A 23,743-nucleotide genomic window follows, 5' to 3' on the forward strand; every position below is an offset into this window, starting at 1 on the left:
ATACAGATAGAAAAATGGACAAAAAAACTAAAGGAAAATTATTCGATAAATAGATGTGAAACTGAATTTGAATATTTAGTATCTCGGATTATGAAAGATGAAATTGGGCTAAAGGGACTCGTTAGTAGGGTTTATAAGATTATAAATTCTGATGAAAAATTACAAAGAGTGATGAGGACAAATTGGGAAAAAGATCTTAATATTGAAATACCAGAGTCAGATTGGAATGTGAATTGGAAGAGTAGAATTATGAGAACTTTATCTATAAGGATTAAAGAGCACAATTATAAAGTTGTTTGGAAATGGTATTTGACTCCAGTAAGATTGTCACAAATGGATAAAAAATTAGTAAAAATGTTGGAGATGTGAGATGGAATTGGGGACTTATGAACATATGTGGTATAATTGTGATAAGGTTAAAAGTTTTGGCAACAATTGGAGAAAATGATATTTGAAATGATGGGGAAAGTAATAACATTGAGAGTGGAAACTATATTATTGTTGGTAATTAAGGAAATAGAATTAACAAAATATGAAAAGAATTGATTAGAATTATGATTATAATAGGTAGAATTATAATAGCTAGATATTGGAAACTAGATGTGATTTTTAGAATAGAAGAGTGGAATTCTGAAATGTGGAAATTAGCTTTAAATGATAAAATGACATGTGATATTAAAATTAGAAGTGGTGTGTATAAAGAAGATATTTTCTGGAAGACTTGGAAACCATTTGTGGACTTTGCGCTTGGAACATTGGACGCTTCAGTACCTGTACCTCGAGAACGTGGATTTTGGCAATCATGAGGATATATCCGAAGACCCAAATCTTCCTTTTATGTATAGCACAAGGGTGTAATAATGTATTTTTTTTTGTTTGTTTGTTGTAAAAAAAAGTAATAATAATAAAAAAAAAAAAAGAATGGGATCACTCCCTCCTTTCACCCATGCACTCCCTAATCAAATGCGTAGCACATGACATATTTCAGGGTGGGGAAGGCCATGGGGCTAGTGATGGAACGGGCCACCTGCTTAAGACCACCCAAACTGAACTGACTTTGAGAAAAGCTAATAATTTATTCCCTTCCTGTCATATTGTTGCTGTTGTTTAAATTACCATCTGAAAAGTTTTTGGAGAGAAAATCTAACTTTGGAACATTTTAGCCATTTATAAAGGAGGTCTTAGTATTACTGGTATCGTACTATTATTTTATACTATGGGAAGTGGCTTAATTATTGTCACCATGGCTAAATTATTGTCACTTGTTACTAGTCATGTAGAGCATAAAGAAACAAAGAATATAATGGACAAGTCATTGCCTTTCATGGGTCATCAGTTCAATATGGAGGACTCCAAACCAGCTTTTAATTTTTAACTTTTAATGGCAGAGAAGGTATTTTTAATATTGCAGCCCTTGATATTTATTTGATTTATTTTGTATCCTGCCTTTATTATTTTTATAAAGAACTCGAGGTGGCAGAAACCTACAATACAGACAGTCCTCAACTTATGACACAATTGACCCCTAAATTCCCATTGCTATGCAAGACAGTTGCTACAAAAGTGTTGCTCCATTTTACAACCTTTCCTGCCACAGTTGTTAAGTGAATCACTATAGTTGTTAAGTTACTAGCATGGTTGTTAAGCGAATCCGACTTCCTCATTGACTTTGCTTGTCAGAAGGTCGCAAAAAGGGATCAAACATGATCCCAGGACATTGCAAATGGCATAAACACAGGCCAGTTGCCAAGCATCCAAATTTTGGTCATGTGACCATGGGATGCTGCAACGGTGATAAGTGTGAAAAAAGTCATAACTCACTTTTTTCAATGCAACTGTAATTTCAAACGGTCACTAAATTAATGGTTGTAAGTCAAGGAATACTGGACTTCACCATCCTCCTATTTTTGCTTTGGGTACTTAAGACAGCAACCACAATTTCAGGATTTGTAGTCTCAAATGCATTTCAATGAATCCAGTTCAGGAAGAGCTGAATAGAAAAGTGAATTGCGCTGACCCTCTCTGATTCATATTCTACTTCTATCAAATCTTAATTCCACTATGTAGAAGATGATGAATCATTAGGTGAAGCTATGGGAATCCCAAATTAATGGACTTTATCATCAAGTCTGCTTGGCAAAAATGTAAAACACAGACCAAATAAATGAGCCCTTAGGGATGTGATACATTTTAGAGGGATGTAGATTGAACACAGCAAATACATTTCTTTCTGCTTATATTCTTTTGAGTGAGAAATAACAGAAGCCTGGATTTTGAGATCAAGTAGATCAAACCATAATGTAAGATTTCAGCTTTCTTATTTTAATGGCAAGGAGAGGGAAACATGATCCCTGTATGAAGTTAATAAATATGACAGGGAAAAATTTGTCTTTAAAAGGAAGCTAATATGTGCTTAGCCTCATAAACTGGCTTGGGACCAAGTCTAAATCTACAGCAGTGTTTTGATAGAAAGCTTTAATGGTATATAAGGAAATTTATGTAGATATTTTTGTTGTTATCCATCTCCTCTTTCCTTCCATTTGATTCCAATTATCTAGAATGACAAATTGCAGAGGTAATGTTTAGTTACCCCAAATCATCTTAACATTTGCTTGACTGTTTTTATTGTGCTGTGGGAAAACTTAGAAGCTATCTATCCACAAACTGTATTTGTTGAACTGTAGAATTTAATTTCCTGTGCTCCAGGTATTTCATTTACCATGACCTCTGAATATCACTCTGAGTAAGTGGTATCAACATTTCATGTGTATTTCTCTATGCATATATGCAGTCTGTATTTGACAGACTGCAACTTTTTAAAATTTAAAATCAGCTAATATAGCTACTCATTTCAGCATACTTGGCTATATCAAGATGTCTGTTCTTTGGGAATTTCCTGGAATTTTTGGACACCCCCCCCCAAAAAAAATGTTCAAATGAACTGTTAGAACCTGAAAAATGGTTATTGGTTATAAATCAGAAATGAGGACAATTCAACACTGTAACCAAGAAGGTTACCATGCAGGTATCATGCATCCTGTGGATGTCGTGTCCCACTCCTCCGCTGACGGCTGGGTCCGGGAAATCCGAATCAGGCGTGCCTCTGCAGCTCTGCCCAAAGTCCTAGCAAAGTCCTCAGAGCAGGCAGGAGACCAGTAAGTGACTTCAGCAAGATAAGTTTGACTTTTGCCTGACTCAGAGACTGCCAGAAAGTAGATCCTTTATATAGGCCATGGGGTGTGGCTCCATGACTCAGCACTCATTAAGGCCTGCCCCTCCCTTCCCTCTGTTGCCTCCGCCTCTCCAATCTTCTGATGCGAGGGTCACACCAATCAGCTGTTGGTAATAAACCCTCCTCAGGCTCACCTGCTGTGGAGGAGGGGGAGGGGTCTAGCTGCTCCGTTTGCCTGGGCATGGAGTCAGGGCTGGGACAGGGAGATTCTCCTTCTGCAGTTTGTGTGGGCATGGAGCCAGGACTGGGACCGGGAGGCATACATTCCTCAGTGTGCGGGAGCAGGTAAGAAGGCCCCGGCTGCTCTGAGGGCGGGCAAGACACAACAGTGGAGAAGTTTTCATTTAAGCCAGGAGTGTCAAGCTCAATTTCACTGAGGGCCACATCAGAGTTGTGTTTGACCTCACGGGGCTGGGTGGGTGTGGCCAGGGTCGATGTGGCCGGCTCAGCGTCGCTCATGTCGGCGGCATCTATGGTGGCCTGACCACTCTGCCAGCGAAAATGGAGCTTGGAAGGGCCGCGCGTATCCCTCCTGAGCTCCATTTTCACTGGCAGAGGGTTGCAGGAGGCCATCACAGCGGAAAACGGAGCTCAGGAGGGCTGTATGCTGCCCTTCTGAATTCCATTTTCACTGGCAGAGGCACCATAGGCTGATCCTTCACTGTTTCCCAGGCAGCCTATGGGCCAGATCTAAGCACCCCACAGGCCGAATCTGGACCATGGGCCTTGAGTTTGACACCTCTGATTTAAACAAACCATACATTTTAGCTATCCTAGAGCAGGGATCCTCAACCCCTGGTCTGTGTATCAGTGGTGGTCCACAGCATCCCAGCAATCAGGCTGTGCAAACAAGCAAAGCCCTACCGTGGATGTAGGCAGCATACAAAACCACACCCCTTCCAATCCATGAAACTGGTCCCTGGTGCCCAAAAGATTGGGACCACTGCCCTAGAGGAGCAATTAAAAAAAACAATCTCAAATCTCTCCTGGAATTATGGAGATCTAGCTTCCTTGGTATCAACAGATCTGCACCAAATGTCCTCATGACTCAAAGTCTCATATCTGAGGTCATAGAGGAATTCAAGCTAGAAATTGTAGGAAGGCAAATCCAAATATGAAGTTAATAAATATGACAGGGTCAAAAGCTGTTTTAAAAAGGAGGCTAATATATGCTTAGCCTCATAAACTAGTTCAGGACCAAGCCAGGGAGCTGTCATGTGTGAACCCTAGCACTGATGATGTTACTTAGTTTGGGTAATGAAACGTCTGCAAGAAAACCATCAACCTCAGAGAGCACAAGGAGCCCTCGTTTCAACCTTGAGCTACAAATATTCTCCTTTATTGGCTGTCATGTGTGGAAAAGCCCACCTCTCCTTGGGAGTAACTGTCTTAGTAAGAATTAAAGCCTTGCTTAAGAGTACAGTCCCTGATGACCAATAGCTGGAGCTAGATGTAGCTCTGAAAAAAAAGAATCTAAAAGTCTTTTGTTTCCAGCTACCAATGTTAATGGTTAGCCCAGTGGTGAAATTCATTTTTTTTACTTCTGTGGGCATGGCTTGGTGGGCATGGGAGGGGAAGGATATTGCAAAATCCACAATCCCTCCCCACTCCTGGGGGAAGGATATTGCAAAATCTCCATTCCCCACTCTGGGACTAGTCAGAAGAAGTATTTGCTGGTTCTCCAAACTACTCAAAATTTCCACTACCTGTTCTCCAGAACCTGTCAGAACCTGCTGGATTTCATCCCTGAATTAGCCTGAATTTAGTTATTATGTTTATATCGTGGTTGCCTAGCTTTTGACCTTTATACCATGTCCTGGTATTATTTTCATATTTGGTCTTCTGACCCTTCAATTGTCTCCTAGTGTTGCCTTTTTTTTTTGACATTATAAGAGTGTCTTACACTTCTTACAAATAATCCATGGACTGCCTCTTGTTACCAACACTGAGATTAATAGTTCTAAAGCCTCAAGGGCAGGATAACAGAGCACCGCCAAAGTTTGGTCCAAGTACAGAGGTGGTATTCAGCAGGTTCTGACCAGTTCTGGAGAAATGAAAATTTTGAGTAGTTTGGTGAACCGCTAAATACCACCTCTGACTGGCCCCGCCCCCATCTATTCTCTGCCTCCCGAGTCCCAGCTGATCGGGAGGAAATGGGGATTTTGCAGTAACCTTCCCCTGGAGTGGGAGGGAATGGAGATTTTACAGTATTCTTCCCCTGCCATGCCCACCAAGCCACGCCATGCCCACCAAGCCATGCCCACAGAACTGGTAATACAATTTTTTGAAATCCACCACTGGTCCAAGAAATTCAGATTTTCCTTGAAGATATAAAAGGAAAAAAAATGGAGGGGAAGAAAGGAGCAGCCACCCATGGGAAGAAGAACCCATGAGTCTAGAAATTCTGAGGGCAATGCAGAAATGAGAAGAATTGAAAGGTGGTCAATTCAACCTCTAAATCTAAAAAATCTAAAATAAAGCATCTCGGACAAACTGCAATATAGTCATCTCCTTGAACAACTCCAGTGAAGAGAAATACTGGATAACTGATTTCTTGTTGAAAATGGTCTAATTGCCAGGAAGCAACCCCCGCCCCTCCAACTTTCTGTAACTTAAATTTATTATACCATGTGCTGCATACTTCAGTGACAGATATTTGAAGAGCGCTATCATTTCTGTGCAATCTATTCTTCTCAAGGCTACACATTCCAACTCCTTCAAACTATATTCGTGGGACTTAATTCATCGTCACTCTCACAGCCAGTCTCGGCTCAAATTTCTTTTGAGTCCTTTTTCAAACATGGGGCAGAACTGATTATAAAACTCGAGGTGGAGTATAACTAGTTTGAAAACGATGGTTGTTCATACAGCAACATCAGGCTTTTGATTCCTACTCAGTTAAATGTTATTCCAAGAATAATAGATAGGTAGGAGCAAAGAAAATCAGACAGGCCTCAACGTAGATGCAGGGAGTCCTCAACTTACAACCATTCATTTAGTGACCATTCAAAGTTACAACGGCACTGAAGAAAGTGACTTACGACCACTGCAGCATCCCTGTGGTCATGTGATCAAAATGCAGCGGCTTGGAAACTGGCATGTATTTATGACGGTTGCAATGTCCCAGGATCATGTGATCTTCTTTTGTGACCTTCTGACAAGCAAGGTCAGTGGAGAAGCCAGATTCACTTAACAACCATGTTACTAACTTAATAACAGCAGTGATTCACTTAACAACTGTGGCGAGAAAGGTTGCAAAATGAGGCAAAATTCACTTAACAATTGTCTTGCTTAGCGACAAAATTTTGGGCTCAGCTGTGGGCGTAAGTGGAGGACTACATGTATAACCCTTGTTCTGCTCAGACAAACCACATTAGTGTTGGTATTACTAACAGACTTCATTCACTGAAGTTTTGCAGATTCTGCTTCTATTCCTTCATACAGTACTTATCTTGATACCCTTCTACTATAATTGTACCCAACAGCTCCAAAAATGATTGCCTTCCGTGGAACTAGATTTTCTAAAATTAGTCTTTTTATGGATTGTCAATTTCCTGACAATCTATAAAATGATACATTTTCTCAAAATGCGTCGGGTTTAAATAAAAGAGCAGCTGTTTTTTCTGACTGTTGGAATAATGGTGATCCTCTCTGGCATCATTGCTTTAAAGCTTACCACAATTGAAGACATTCTCTCTCTCTCTCTCTCTTTTTTTCCCCCCAAAATGATCAAGGTTTCTTGTAACCTTGAAAGGGAAGGCTCCTGTGATGGGATGGAAACAGTTTTTGTGGTTCACTTGTACGGTTTAAGTTCTATTTATGACTCCAATTCCTTATGGCCCTCACTCTGTTTATTTTTGCATTTCCTTTCTTTCCCCTACCCTCCCTAAAGCTGGCTCTCCAAGCATTTACATGGTTTCTGATCCATGTTTCCTCTCCTCATATTTTACATCTTTTTTTTTTTTTTTTAACGTGGCAGTCTGCAACAAAGTCTTGAAAAGGCTTCTGGCAAGCTGACCAAAAAGATATACGCATACATAACTTGGAAAGGAAAATTCATACTTAGAAAAATATGACTTTATAAAATCTTCAAATGCGCGCATACACACACACACACACACACACACACACACATTTTTGGGGAAACCTAGGCCAAATCATGTGATCATCTGAGGTGGAACTTACAAGAAGAAAGTTTCTGGAATTGCAGCCCCACTGACTTGCCAAATAATTTGATTATAAGACCCAAAATGACACCCAGAGTGCAGAAGTGGGCTTTATCGCAATTGCACAACTTGGATGAAAACAGTCATTTTTATTATAATCACGGATATAGCTTTAGTTGATCAGAGTTATTGGACAGTTTTATTAAAATAAGTATAATCTCAGTGCATAAGAATAGTTATCTATAGGAGTTTGACTGCCTGGAAGGAAGCCAAGGCCACATATTCATCACAAAATCATCCAACTTTTGTTGCCACAATGTAAAAAAAAGATGTTGAGACTGCAAAGAAGAGCAACAAAGATAATTAGGGGACTGGAGCAGTGGCGAAATTCAAATCTACTGGTTGTGGGCATGGCTTGGTGGGCATGGTGTGGCTTGGTGGGCGTGGTTTGGTGGGTGTGGCAGGGGAAGGATACTGCAAAATCTCCATTCCCACCCCATTCCAGGGGAAGATTACTGCAAAATCCACATTTCCTCCTGATTAGCTGGGACTCGGGAGGCAGAAACTAGATGGGGGTGGGGCCAGTCAGAGATGGTATTTACTGGTTCTCTGAACTACTCAAAATTTCTGCTAACGGTTCTCCAGAACTGGTCAGAACCTGCTGAATACCACCTCTGTTTCCAGGGTTAGCAGGAGCAGAGGTAACGGGAAGTATACTTAGTTCTCTATAAATATCTCTACAAAATGGTTTGTGTGAATGGACTGACATGATGGAAGAGTTTCACAGTGTTGAGTTTGGATATTAAAACTCAAGAATGAATATTTTCTAGATTTTAAAAAATCTTGCTAGGTTTGCAAATGTATTTAGCCCTGGTTAATTGTGATTATGCCTCAGTCTCTAACTTAACCACACAGACAGGCCTCATATAACATACTCTGAGAAAAAGTTTTTTGTTACTTTATAGTTCAATGAGATATGCAAGGGGAGCCTCAAATTTCTTGTAAATTTGAACAACATTTTATCACCATTTTGAAAAGAATAAATTAAAATGCCAGAGATCCTCTAGGACAGATCTGTAATCTATCTCATGGAAATAAAACCAAATTTCAAAATGTTCATAACTTCAATTAGATGATGATGAGTGTGCAGTTGCTATACACAATCTCTCCATAAAGCCTACCGCAGGATAGCATAGTCTTGCAAAGATGTTTTTAGGAGTAGTTTAGACCCAAAAATCTCAATGAACACCAAAATAAAATGTACCAATATTTTTTTTTATTTTTATTTTTTACATTTATATCCCGCCCTTCTCCGAAGACTCAGGGCGGCTTACAGTGTATGTATATTAAACATTACAAATCAATACTAACCTTTCATTGCCCTATTTTCCTCCTCCATCTCACCTTTGCTTGGACCCTTCATCAAAAATAGTCAAATCAAAAAAGTGATGGAAAGTTGGATGGAATGAATTGATTTTATGACCTTTTCTATGGCAGTCATTAAGCAAATCCATTGTCTACAATGGACATTTTTTTTTGCCAGAAACCAGATGTAAACACTGGAAACAAAGAACTGTCCTTTTAATTGGTTTGACATTATTATTTGCACAGGACAAGCAATCAAGTGTAGAAATTAAGGCAACAAGCTAGAAACAGGTATACTGTGAGTTCCACTCCCACTGTTGGCATGGAGCCAACTGGGTGAACTTGGGCCAGACACTCTCTCTCAACCCTACGAAGCAGGCAGTGGAAAACCACTTATAACAACTGCTGTCTCCAGGAGTCAACATAGACTCAAAGGCACCAATACATAAATAAATGGCAAAAAATTAACAAATTAGTTTGATTAAAATAGAGGAACAATCATAGTTGGCTATCAGTGACCATGAAGTTAATCACCTACCTATTTAATAAACTATGTATGGATTGGTCTATGTGTTATAAAAATGGTTCAGCTTTGTTGCCTTTTGAAAGGGCGTGGGCAGTGTGAGATATTCCGTAATAAAGTAATTGTCCCAAATCCAACTTTAAAGAAAAGAAACAAATTCAAATGGAAACTAGTATGGTTGAAATGCTGCTTGGGGATTTGGTGAACTGTACTTCCAGTATATGAGCAGGGCACAAGTTGGGGAAACTGACATCACATTTAAACACTGCTTGATTTGCTGCTTACCGTCTGCATGCCAAGTTCATGCCAAGAGTCCTTCTGTGAGAGAGATGGGCAGTTCTTAAGTACAATAAATAAATCATCACTACCAACAAAGTTGTAAGGAAAATTTTAAATGGCGCAGGAAGGCAGTATTTGTAATACTGCAATAAAGCAAGGTCCCCCCACCCTTCTTTGTGTGTAACAGTGCTTATGTCAGCCCTCATAGCATGCATGAGATTGCATAAATATTTTTAAACCTCTGCACAACACTTTCAGAAGTAAGATAGCTGACAGATATAACACGTTACAAATGGTTGGAAATGAAAAGCTGAAAAGTCTTATTTAATCTTGTACGCTGGGGAAGGAGTAAAACTGGAATTAGGTTTAATGCAACAATAACAAAATATTTTTCATGGTCTAAAGCACACAATGTTATAAAACTTCAATGTTATGAACTCATATTCAAAAAAATTCTGAATACAATGAATACAATCAGAATTTGGAATTCACTCCCAAAGGACATTATTGAATGTCTTAGTAGTAGCAGCAACTTCTGTACATCCTCAAAGGATTAAGTCTTCTGTGCATTAATGTTTCATACAGTGGCAATGTCTGCATCTTTTACAAAAAAGTGATAACTTTTTTGATTTGGGGTATTTGTATATATAAATACTATATTAAAGCTTCAAAGGGGACCAGGAAAGGAATAAATCTGAATGTAAAGTCAAAATTTGACTTGGCTGAAAAATTAGAATTGGGATTGCCTAGTGCACCATGCCAGATATTACAAAACAAAATGCTACCACTAAAATTGCTGAAGTTGGGACAAGAAAACAAAAGGGTGCAAAAACATGATGTTGTAGTAATAAAGTAGTATCTTTGACGGTGTTCTTGTGGTGTTATGTATATAGAGCAGAGCTATGATAAGTTAATACAATAGCTAACCTCTTGAACGTTAAGTTTCAAAGCCAGTGATGAATGGTGTTGGCAATTGTGTAAATACCATGGAACTGCTGACAAATGAACCTTCAACAAAGCTTTCAATGTGCCAAAGAAGAGAGAACCATTCGGGAAGCCTACAGAAACTAATCAATGATGAATGTCTCATACTGTCACAAATTTACAGTGCCAACAAGACTGGCTTCTTCTGACACTCAGTTCCCAAGAGAACTCAGACATTTGAGCATGAAACAGCAAGAACAGGGCAAAAGATTGGCATGGAGATGATCTCAACTTTACTTTGTGCTGATGGGTTGCAAAGATTAATATAGTCATAGTTGGCAAGTCGCATTGTCCAAGAATGTCAAAAGGCATCACACATCAACTGCCAGTTACGTATTCTAATTCACAGAAGAGGTGGTGTACATCAACACTTTTACAAGGCTGGTTCTCCAGTATGCCAAAAGTCAGAAGATATCAAACTGAGCTGATCATAATATCCTAACTCTTGGGAGTGCTCCTGCTCATCCACCAGGAAAAAACCAACCACAGAACAAAGAAAGCTTGAGTACACGTTTGGTAAGAAAAAGAATATGTAATACTCACCATGCAGCCCATGGACCAAATAGTAATTTTGGCAACTGAAAGGCTGTATAGGAAGATATTTTGGATTAAATGATAATTACACCGGAGGATGAATCCGATAAAAAAAAGAGACAAGAGGGTGCAGTATATTATAAAATCTTAAAAGTAGATGTCAGCAATCTTCAACTTTCCTGAAACCTGAATAGTAAAAAATTCCATGTTTGCAAATGACTGGGGGGGGGGGCGCTGCTTTATAACATGGGTGTGTGTGGACATGGATCTGAAATCAGTGTCTTTATGGTTCCATGGAACCATAAAGGAAACTGTCATAAACCCATCAATTATTTTTCACTGGTCAGAGAAGGATGAAGGTGATCCTTTCTGTCCAATCATGGTGGAGAATGAGATTAGGTATGGTATGGGGGATAAAAGGGGCACGAATGAGGACCTGCCTCAGTGAACCTCAGTGTTATTACACTACTTACATGTCATTCAGCAGATAATCAAACAGAAGCTAGATATTTACAAGATTCAGTTAAAATTAGACACTTTTTTCAAACCTATTCATGAGGTTAATAAAGTTGATTTTCTCAATGAAACGTACTGAAGATATGAGTTAAGTTGTAATTCAGTAATGATGTTTTTTTTCCATTTTTGAGGGGCTGAAAAAAAATCACATTTGCCATTTAATAGTCTTTTTATTTTAATAGGCACTCCTCCCCCTCCCCCTCCCCCACATGTGTCCATTAAATTGAGATTTTACTGTGCTGGGATGTATTATTCTTTCAATGCATCAGTGCAAAATTGTGAATTGGAAATCTTCAATGTTAAAAGATCAACTACTTTTTCGAACCTTCACTATTCCACAGACTATAAGCATTTTCATGTGCCTAACATGCTATAAAAATATGAAATAATCTTCATAATTGTCATTAAAAATTTGAAGGAACAGGAAGTACTTCTATGAGATTCTGAGCTTCTTAAATTCCTTCCCCACATGTGCTATAAAATAATTTAGCTGTAACCTTAATTCTACTTACAATGCAGTTAGTTATATAAGACAGTCATCCTTCATAATATAAGTTTATTAAAATTGACTGTGTAATGAACATAGGAATTGCAACCCTAACCTTAACCCTACCATTACCCAGCAGTGCTCTTACTCCATCTTTTAAGAAAAGTTTCCAAAACATTATTGCTTTTGGAAATCTCAATGAGTATTATTATACATTTGAAATCTTTCATATATTTCATGATGAATTATGATTGAGAAGAAATTATATATTTTTTTGTATTAGCGGAAGAGTGAATAAGCCATGAAAGTCACATGTCCATCAAGCAGCTCAAAATTGTGCTACCCTATCTTAGTGAAAAATGGTTAACTTTTGGTTTGTTTTATCTTCCTTCCAAAATTAGGGATGAAAAGGGAACACAAGACTTCTTGGAATTGTCCCATTCAACACCTCCCTTCCCCAAAGTACCCTGATCTATAATACCCTTTAAATACTATATGTTTTTGGTCAAAATAGTTTTGTATTTTCAGTTTAATGGTGTGTGTGTGTGTGTGTGTCAACTGTTTCCCATCCATAACACTCTCAATCCACCAAATATCGAGGCTATTTAGCTGGTTTCAGGAATTTAAAACTAGAACAAAAGTCACAATCAGTAGAACTTGTCAAGCAAAACCAAGGTCCATGGGCTTCAAGGAGAAGGTGGATATCTAACAAAATTTGCTCCCACACCTCCCTGGCCTACACATGCAAAGAGAATCAAGTTGAAGCATACAGCTAAGCAAAGAGAATCAAGTTGAAGCATATAGCCTTTTCTTGGCTGATTTATACAGCTATACATTCCAGAGCTCTTTTTAATAAATTGGGCAGAATACTTCAACTAGAGCAGAAAACTGGGACAGATAGAGCAATCTGAGGTCATTGTCAGGTTGTACGCAATGCAGGAGTAAAAATGGAAAGGGAATGTCTTGCTCACATCCTCCACATCCCTCTTCCTGAAAAAAGGGAGGAAAAAACTTAGGAAACAAACCTGCTGTCAAACCAGTGATGTTATCTTTTCTCTAGGCAGTCTCTTGCAAGTTTCTGAAAGGCAAAGGAGCTGAATGACAACCTCCAAACCTTGTAATGCTGCCCACTGTTATCCTAAATGGATTTTTATTTATTATTATAAATTATAAGCACTTTGTGTGGTGGCAGAGGAGTTAGAATGCAGTATTGCAGGCTAACTCTGCCCACAGCCTGCAGTTCGACCCTGAAAGGGCTCAAGATTGACTCAGCCTTCCACCCTTCCGAGGACGGTAAAATGAGGAGCCAGATGGTTGGGGGCAATATGCTGACATTGTAAACTGTTCAGAGAATGCTGTACCATACTATGGAGCGGTATAAAAGTCTAAGTGCTATTGCTATTTTATTTATTAAATTGGTTGCCACCCATCTCACTAACGGGTGACCCTGGAGAGCTTACCAAGAGTCTCATGCCCTTATACCTGACCCAGACATCATTATGAAATCCAGTGACCCAGAATGATTTCCCCCCCTCATAGATGCATGTTTCTTGGAAAAATATCACAAATGCTTTAATTGAATTTCATTCTGAGTCAACTATGATTCCAAGGTATAAATCAAGTCCTTCATACTCTAGATATGTGAACTTATCTAGAGAACCTCAAGTTTTGGCTGCCTTCTTCTGGCTGGAATAGGGGTCCATTAGGCTATGAAATTCATGAATGCCTAAATTTTTGCAATTTAGGAGAGAACCATTGTCCATCTCCAGAGCAGCCTAGCTGGATTTAGAACAGATCCGGTTTTGCTGTGACAAAAATACTGAAAGCACTCATTAAGGGAATACTTGTTAGACCAGGAAAATAGCTAATTCTTGTCACATAAAATGAAAGTGTTGCCAGCTTAAAATTCAAAACCCAAAGTATTTTCTGAGTGCAAGAGGAGTGGCTGCTTTCTGCAGCTTCCTTGGTACCATCTCTCTTCACCCTCATGTTGTAGCCCTTTGCTTTCTTTAAATTCAGGAGTCCAGCTAATTACTGGCAGGAAGTGCCTTTTTATTTCATTGGTATGCAAATTAACAGAAGTAGAAAAATATTCTAAAGAAAATGTTACAATATCTGTTTTCAGCCTGATGGCCAATTAGAAAAAAAATGGTATTTCATTCATGGTACCTCAAGAGACACTGATGGCCACAAACAGTTCCCTCTTAAATGTCCAAAGTTGAATTTTCCTGGGAGTTGCAGCTATTAGGTCTCTCAAAATAAAGCAGGAGGTGCTTTGAATGAGGAAGAAAAGTATGAACATTTCTCATAAAAGAGATTAACAACTTTACTGGTATTTAGGGCCATATTATATTTTTCAGTCGAAATGCAGTTATGTAAAGGATATTCTTAAGTGTAAAACAGCCAAAACAATACATTATTTACTTTATTTTTATTTATTTATAACCTGCCTTTATTTTTTACAAATAGGAAGTAAACCATATCTAACACATTAAGAAAGGCATAATCCTAAATATATTGCGAAAAACAGCAGTTCCCAAATAGTTCTGAATGACTTTAATGAAATAACAAAACAGAAATGTCACCATGAATATTCTATTTTTGATTAAACACAACTGCTTCTTTAAGGCGTATTACTCATTAGAACAGTTTTCTGTCATCCACAAAGGGCTTTGTGACACCAAATAGACTAATACATTGATTGTGGTATATCATGCTTTCACACACTATAGCCCACTTCATGCGAAGTAAACAGGAAACACTGGAGATCTATGTGGACTGAGCTGCTAGAGAGAACAGGCACAGACCTTCCAAAAATGAAGAATTTGGCAATGGCTAGGTCATTCATAATGCTGCCAGAAAGACTTGTGGCCCTTTGAGCATATGTCACAGGCCTCGTGACATTTTCAAGGCTAAATTTCCCAAACTTTAGGATATACTGTCTATATTCAGATGTGCTTTCTGGAGACAAGAATTGTAGCAGGCAATCCAACGGTTGGTAAACAACCTTTTTTGTTGCTACAGCAGCAGACAGGAATAGTTTGGGATAATATCTAAGCATAGAAGTTATAGCTGCCCAATTTTAAAAATGGTAGCCCTGAGAAAAAGCCCACTTAGCAGCTGCATTTATTGCATGCCTCACCAGAGCACTGATTGATTGTGCTTGCAAGTGCCTTGAAAAATGTAACTGATGAAACACCACCAGTACAGTAAAGGGAAGGTGGCTACCTCCGTTAGCCGTGGCAAGCAATTCATGTTCCTTCAGTTAGTTGTATTGATCTGAACTCTTTATAGGCTGATTCATCTCTTATTGCAGAGACAGGAAACTTGTGGGTCACAAGGGGTTTCTCAACTTAACTGAGCAGCCTTCAATGCCTTGCCCAGTTACACTACTGATATTCAGAGTAAAATGGTAATGGTTGGCAGCATGATTTTAAATGACAAATTGGTACTGGAGACAATATAAAGCTCTGGAGATACACACAATTCACTGATTCTTCATGCTCATTGTCCAATTTAGCAGTTTATTACTACGCTGATAAGGCTGTCTTTCATCTAACAGCTCCTTTTCTTCCCACATAGAGTGCACACAATTTCTTGCAACTTTATACATTCTATAAAAAAGACACTGAAATAATGACTAAAGAATTCTTATTCTAATATATCAAAACTAACATCTTTACAGATAAAAGCCGCTTGCGTTGTTAGAAATCGGCAATCTGTATTTACTTCAGTTTTTAAAATAGATTTTTGATTGTCAGGTTTATTGGGAGGAGGACTCTTAACTACATTTATTACCAATCTCATTGTTGTGATAATTTGACCCCATTAATAGTTTGTGTGTGCTAAATTCCATTTTATCTAAAGCTAATTTTAAACTTAAGAGAAACACATGGATGCATACTTATTTATTTAATAAGACAGACCTAAACAAAGAGGGCTGTGGATAAGGCCTAAGACAAGGTTTGTTTCTGAGCAAAACTCGTGTGGAAGGTTATGGCAACTTTTCAGTACCTGGTCAGAGTTTTAATGAGATTTTAACTAATTTGGAGTCAGCTCTCTCTTGATACCAAAGCTCAAAGGGAAATTATTAAAACATGAATATACCACTCTCATTTATGTAAAACCCTACAGTAAGTTGCACCACTGCTATGAACCCTCAATCGAAATATCAAAATTGTGAGTGCAAATTAAGACTTTTGGAAACTAATACTGAAAAGGTAATCTAGATATTCAGGAAAGTTAGGCATCGATCGTGACCCTACCTTTCCTCATGATTTTCTATACATTTTTCTTCACTTGTGCTTGAAATAAGCCTTGCTATGTTGTCCACAATACTGGTGCTCATATAACCATGCAGTCAATCAGCCTATCACAAAACCTAGTTTAATATTACTAGTATTACTACCATACATTAGTCCTCAAGACTACAGGAAGAATGCTTCTAAGATGTCAACATTCCTATTCCAGGAACCGATTAGTTACTACTCATCGTGTTTTCTCTTCTGAATCCTTTAGCAAAAGGTTTTTTTCTCTTTCTCTCCCTCCTCCTCCTCCCTCTTCATTTCATTAATACCAAGTTATTTCACAATAATTCCAAACTGTGTCAATTCCAGCTTCAATTTCTCAGCTCCGCAGCTGAGAAATTTGAGCCCGGGGAAAACGGGATCGCGGCTTTAAAAATTGCCGTTCGGTCGGAGGGGCGCGACGTCTTTTCCAAAGGCATTAGCTCGCCCCCGCCCTCCGCCCAAAATAAAAATACTCTGTGGAAGGCAACGCTGACTACTGAGTAAGCCCAGCCGTCGGAAGACTTGGGGACACCAGGCACCTCTTTTTTCCAATCTTTGGGATAGGAGGGAGAGAGAGAGAGAGAGAGAGAGAAGAAAGCGGGGGGGGGATGAACCGGGAACGGGGCAGGCGAAGGAAGCCCCGAAGAACCGCAACGCGCACAAGAGGCAGAAGGAGAAACGAAGCCGCCGCGCCGGGCTCTTCCTTCCGCGTCGGGGCGGAGAGCGAGAGGGAGGAGCCGGGAAGGCAGCGCTTTGCTCCTGCCGGCCTCCAGGAGGGACCAACAAGGAGGAGGTGAGTTTCCCCTCTGGGTGGGGTAAGGAGCCTGGGCCGCGCGAGAGCCAAGTGGGGCGGGAAGGGAGGGGGGGAAAGCGTTCGGTGCGCGCTTGCCAGCTCGGCGCCGCAGGTCGGAAGAGGAGAGGAAGGCGGAGGGCCTACGGGCTAGGCTAGCTAGACAGCCCGGCCGCCTCTCTCTCCAGAAGAAGAGGCCCGACGAGTGGGAGGGAAGGAGGGAGGGAGAGCGAGCTGCAACGAAGCGCGGTTCCTTTGCAAGGAAGCGGAGGCTGCTTGAGTTCTGGCCCAAGAGCGGTCGCCGAGCGCGCCTGCGTGTGAAAGAAAGAGAATATACACTTGCGGGACGGGTGTGTTTATTTTTTGGGGATGGGGGAGGGAGTAGTCATCTGCCAAGCTTGCAAACTACTCAACCTTTACGGTTTCATTTTCTTACCCGGCCCAGCGGCTTCTGGCATGGCGGCCCAGGCCGCTTCTTAGCAAGCCTCTCCTTTTTTCCTTTCGCCCATTCTGACTTTCTCTTAAGTGGGGCTTGACTCGGCGTTCAGGTGTTCTCCAGCATAGCGCCGCGGTCCAGGCAAAGCGGTGCTGTGTGTGTGAGTGTGTGTGTGAGAGAGTGTTACAAGGGGTCCCGGGTGCTCTTTCGAGCTTGGTGGTTTTCTTGCAGACGTTTTGTTACCCAAACTAGGTAAACGTCAGTGCATGTCTGCAAGAAAACCACCAAGCTCAAGAGAGCGCCCGGGACTTCTCATCTGAAGCCTGAGCTACAAACATTCCCCTTCATTAGAAAGAGTTCTCCTGCTCGAGTGCAGAGGGCCTGTCCTTAGTTGCCCTGCGCAGGAGAGAGGATGCGAATTTAAGCGGCTCGTTTGGAAACCAAAGCGCTGCGGAAACGATCCACGCCGGGCATTTTTTTTTTTAACGAGGGGTCCTTGGTACTCTGAATAGTACTCTTTTAATCTTTTAAAAGGCAGCATAGACCCGCTGTTTTCCTACCGAAGGTGACTCTGGCTGTTCAGTAAAAATCTCCCTTTCCTACACTAACCGGGCAAGGGAAATTAACGCTGAACCATACAGTAGCAGACCCTCTTACTCTAGGTGCAGAAGGGCTCAGCTTATTCTGTGGCATCTGTAGAAATGTAAGAATAAATAAATCTCCAGTTAGAGGATTCGACACCAGCCTCCAGTATTTGAAGATGCTAAGGCCAGCCTTTCTTAAAGTGGTGCCCTTTGGAATTATTGGATGACAGTGCCCATCATTGGAATTGATGGGAATTGTAGTCTTATGTGGGAGGGGTCCCAGGCTGGAGAAAGCTGAATGAGCAGATGAACAGGATTGGCCTGGATGGTTGCACATGCTGAGCTGCTACAAGAGAGGTTACTCTTCGAAGCACTCTTAAATCTGCTTTTCTGATCAGCCCCATTACGTTTTGTGGCTTTCTAAGTTATGTGGAATCATCACTTATTTTAGCGCTGCCAGAGATAATTTCTCCATTTGTGGAAGCAGGGCAGGAGTCTTTAACTTTTATGGCCTGAATGCAGGGTGGAAATGTAGAGGGTATGGGAAGACCGTGGCCATCATGAGAGAAACTGCTTATTCAGAAAGTGGTGATATGGTGATATGGCCATCCATAAAAAAGGTACAGTGTAAAAGCCTTATCAAGGTTGGAGTTGCTATGTAATCTATACTTGCTGATCCCTGGTTTGTTGAATAAGCCACAGTGGGTTTACTGAAACAACCTCAAGTCAAAATCAAAGTTCACATTATAGTTTAGGGTGAGGTATGATCCAACCGTCTCTTTGCATAGCTGCTCAGAGTAGTAGACTAGTGATGTGCCCTTACATAAATGACTTTTTAAATGGCAGACTGTAATGTGTTTTAGTAGGAGAGTTAAACAAATTCAGCTTTTTGCCAATCGTGAAATGTTTTGCTGATTTGCAACTCGGTACGTGTTTTAACAGTGCAATAAAGCCAATGAAGACAAATTGTAAAGTAGAAGATTAAAAGTTAACATAATAAAATTATCCGTTATGATGTTTCAATTCTCAGTTCAGTCATTTCTGATTCAGGAATTCATACGTTGCCTCCCATTTTAATATTTGTGAAGGGAGAGATAGATATATTTGTCACTATATATATATATATTTGTTTAAAAATACAAAGCATTCAGGCCTGTTCTTTCAAGATTACTGATAATTGTGCACATTATTTTGAAATAAAGGTAGGAACTGCCCTTCTGTAATACATCTTAAGACATGAAAGAAATGATCCTTAAAGGGAGATTTCAAAGAGGCTGGGAAACTGAAAGGAAATAGATTGTAGTATTATCCTAATAAGTGTAGACAGAAATAGCATTGCAACATTTGCCCATCAATGCATTCCTGGAAAACTGCTTGAAATGTGCAGTTAAGTTCAGTCTGAACTTAAGGCTACCATATTTGGCCTGCAAAACTCTGGAACAACTAGATATAAAGGAAAAGAGTCTTTTGTATTCTTGCTGCTGTTTTATTTACTTGTATTCCACCTTTATTACTTCTACAAACAACTCAAGGTAGTGAACATATCTATCACATCTTCCTCCTGCTTTCACAACAACAACAATCCTTTGAGGTGGATTGAGTTAAAAGAGAGTGACTGACCCAAAATCACCAGCTGGCTTTCATGGCTAAGACAAGACTCAAATTCATAGTCTCCTGCTTTCTAGCCTGGTACCTTAACCACTAGGCCAAACTGGCTCAGTTTTTTGGATTGGTGCAGCTCAAGTATGATAGCTGCAGCTATACTATTTCTTTGGAAATTTGTATGAATAAAGCCTTATTTATACTTGAAACTGTGTAGGGTTTTATTTTTTCCTATGGAAGAAAGTCTGAATATTATTCCAGCTTGGGAATTAATGATTTTTCATCTATAGATTGACTTCTCTAAAAAAAGCAACAAAAAAAAAAGATGTGGGGAAACAGCACATTATAAATATACTATGTTATGTTTTATGAAATTAAGGCTAATTATCAATCTTAAATCATATATTGTAAATGCAGTAGTTATATGGCTTTGGCCTTAAAGCTCATTATGGAAAACATACTCTGATTGGTGTCTTTAATTTTTTTCCTCTAAATCTTAACACATACACTACTTATTAATGCCTGGATTGATGTGAAATTCAGCTTGATTATTTTAGGAAATGATGACGAAGAGACTTGAAGCTAGCAAAGTTTTCTGCTGATGTTCAGGAACATTATGTGATATGATGGAGCAGCTAGGCATAAAGAGAACTATAGACCTGCCCAAACCATGGTTAAGTCATGACAATTATATTACCAATACACATTAAGGTTTATTTAATATTTATTTAATATTTATATAAATATTTGTAAAGTAGAACTTTTATTTATGTTGTTTATAGCTATTGTTCGTAATGTGTATTACAAAGTTATCTTGCTGTATAAACAAGAATTAATTATAAAAATCTGAGATTTTTGCATTTGAGTATATACGTATGGTCTTTTTGCATTTGAATATGTACGTACAGTCTTATGGATAGGAGACCGACACTAAATGAAAAAAAAAACAACACCCCTCTTAAAATGGATCCATATTGTGGGGGTGTTTCAGTATCTAGTGAGTGATATTTGGCAAGTGTGTGCAGATCTGTTAGCACATAACACTGTGACAATAGGAATAGCAGACTGGAGGGAAATACTTGAGGTGTAAATGTATGCACTTTCTTTGAAGGAAGAAGGGTGGCTTTTGAAAGTTTCTATGCTGTGCATAAATAGTTCTTGGATGCTAACCACACATTGTTGGTTTAAAACTTAGTACTGTGGTCAGGAATAAAAGAGAAGCAGATTCCAGCCTGGTGTTCTACAGTGGCTTGGTATAATTCAATAGAGCTGTTTTATTGGGCTCTATTAAACTAGCTAAGCTTTAAGATTTTAGTCATGACAGGAGTTTCAAATAAAAATCCATATGTAAAGTGCAATATTGAATTTTAATTACAGCTTTCAAGACATGAAGTGGAATAAATTTGCCCAATTTTTTTTTCTGATGTACATTTCTTTTCTCAGAAATTTAAGCCTGATAAAAAAGCTGTGTGAGCAGGAGAAAGTATATTTTGATATGTCAGTATAATCTTAGCTAGTTTTGAAAAACATGATGTGAACAAATTCAGATAGAAATGTTTATCTAAGATTTATGTTCCATCTCAATTCAATTTAAAGTTATACTCAGCCCCAGACAGTACTGATGTTGGTGAAAATTCTTGTGCAGATACATTTTTTGTATAGATACATTTTCTTTGTTTTGGGATATTTTAATAATTTGGATTGTAAAAGCTAAGAGACTTAATTAATTTTGGAATTTAACCATAATAGTTGCAGAGTCATTGATTAAAGTCTACAGTAGTTTAGAATGTCATATTTTAAAAATGAGACTTTGTAAGAGAAGAATGTTAATCTGGATAGATATAGTCAGGATGTGAAGCTAGAGTTACTGCCAAAAGTTACAGCCAATGACCTTTGGTATATCTGTTCTTGGTAGACATCTTGTAACCTGTCATATTTTTGAGATAATACTACTGTTTCCTATTTATACTATTCATGAGTTCATTAGCCCTCAGTCCAGAGATGTATACAAAGCCTTACTGAAAAAGTTTCACTGGTTTCATATTTGTATCCAAATTGATTTGCTTTATTTAAAGAGCGTTTATTTATTTAATATTTAAAGCCCTGAATAGTTTTAGGATAACTGAAGGAATGGTTGATGGAATACAAGCCTTTTTGCCTATTGGGTGAAGCCCACTTGCCTATTCCAACATAATGAATTTGCATGATTAGGTTTGGAAGGATAATTTTGGTAGTTAAACTTAGATCTGGAATTCCATTTCCAAAATCATCATTCATATGATTTTCAAAATGAAAAATGTAGAATTAAAAGGAAAAATAAATGACAAAGCATCATAAAAAAATAAATTCATATGTATACATATGTGATAGAAAGAAAACATACAAATGCTTTAAACATCTGTATTCTACATTTAGATATTTATAATGATATTTGTAAAGACAGAAGTAATTGATTATGAAAAAAATGCTGATAGTATTAACAAATGTTGTTGTAATATCACCAATTTATAAAATACTTGAACTATTTGCATTGTTGTTGAACGGTTCTGGTGTTTTTTATGTTTTCAAGTTTGGGCAAATATTAAAAATAAATCTCATCCATCATATTCTCATTTTCTCTTTAGTACTCAAACATATTTGATTTTCAGTACACATTACATGTAACAACTTAGTGCATTTGTTGGCATGAGCACAGTTTCATTCTTGCACCTTCTACCATCAATGCTCTGATCAGCAAAGTATGACTCAGTTCTTTCCATTTTAGAATCTTTTATGCTTTAAGAGCTAGCATCACGATAAGAAATGGAATGTGTATCTAATTGACTGGAGCTTGGTGATTGTAGAACACAGAAATCGGGAGAAGACAAGATTTGCTATCTAGGAAAACCTATTGGGCACAAATAATACATGTCTAGAAAAAGTACAAAACACAAGCTGTTTTCACATCTGGGAACATGCTATGAAAATCAATTCTTGTATTGTAATCTTGAGTACTTTTTCCTAGTACTAACAGCCCTATGTGAGAAATATTGCTTACTAATAAAAAGTGAGCGAACTTGGTTTTCTTTGAACCTTGATAGATCTGAGGCAGTTCAACACCCAAGCATATATTCTTTTAAAGTAGCATCCATTTTAAAATGTGTCACTTAAGCAGTTGTTTAAATGTGGAGCCCAGTCTTTTTCAGAAATGAGTAGGTATTCATGAAGAAGGTATTCTTGTATCCAATTTTTATTGGACAATAATTTTACTGTCAGAAAGTGTTCCCATTTAAAGTTGTGTCTAAATGAAATGAAATGAATGGAACCCGTGAGAATGTAGCATTGAGCCCAGGTGAAGATTTTATGCTTTGCAGTATTATTTGTTTAAAATGTCCTCGCGGCCTGAATTTGAGATGTTTTATAATACCAATTATAAAATTGGTATTATAAAATTATAAAATATAAAGGGACGCGGTGGCTCAGGGGCTAGGACGTTGAGCTTGTCGATCAAAAAGGTCGGCAGCTCAGCGGTTCGAATCCCTAGTGCTGCCGTGTAACAGGGTGAGCTCCTGTTACTTGTCCCAGCTTCTGCCAACCTAGCAGTTTCAAAAGCACATAAAAATGCAAGTAGAAAAAATAGGGACCACCTTTGGTGGGAAGGTAACAGCATTCCGTGCGCCTTTGGCATTGAGTTATGCCGGCCACATGACCACGGAGACGTCTTCGGACAACGCTGGCTCTTCGGCTTTGAAACGGAGATGAGCACCGCCCCCTAGAGTTGGCAACGGCTAGCACATATGTGCGAGGGGAACCTTTACCTTTACTTATAATACCAATAATTACAAATAATATGTAGACAACCGTTCATTTAGTGACCATTCAAAGTTAACAGTGGCACTAAAAATAGTGACTTTTGACAGATTTTTACATTTATGACTGTTGTAACATTCCCATGGTCACATGATCAAAATTTGGGT

The 23,743-nt window shown here is 38.8% G+C and overlaps 1 protein-coding gene and 1 long non-coding RNA gene across 4 annotated transcripts in view; one reads left to right on the plus strand and one right to left on the minus strand.

The window, feature by feature from the left end:
- The window catches only part of LOC131203406 (uncharacterized), a 62,046-nt gene extending 44,334 nt beyond the window's left edge, over nt 1-17,712 (minus strand). Inside the window, exon 1 of the long non-coding RNA XR_009156368.1 lies at nt 17,602-17,712. This is a non-coding gene — a long non-coding RNA (uncharacterized LOC131203406). The remainder of the gene's footprint in view (nt 1-17,601) is intronic.
- Nucleotides 15,911-23,743, plus strand: part of GTDC1 (glycosyltransferase like domain containing 1) — a 283,243-nt gene continuing 275,410 nt past the window's right edge. Inside the window, exon 1 of one of the 3 annotated variants that reach the window (XM_058193541.1) lies at nt 15,911-17,168. Coding sequence is in view for 1 of the 3 variants with exons in the window: in XM_058193524.1 (XP_058049507.1) it covers nt 18,787-18,805 (19 nt within the window). In the remaining 2 variants the exon portion in view is untranslated. Of the gene's footprint in view, nt 17,169-18,655; nt 18,806-23,743 lie in introns of those variants that run through there. The other 2 variants (XM_058193532.1, XM_058193524.1) reach the window with 2 other exon arrangements.

Source organism: Ahaetulla prasina, chromosome 1 (genome assembly GCF_028640845.1).
Source record: "Ahaetulla prasina isolate Xishuangbanna chromosome 1, ASM2864084v1, whole genome shotgun sequence".
NCBI lineage: Eukaryota > Metazoa > Chordata > Lepidosauria > Squamata > Colubridae > Ahaetulla > Ahaetulla prasina.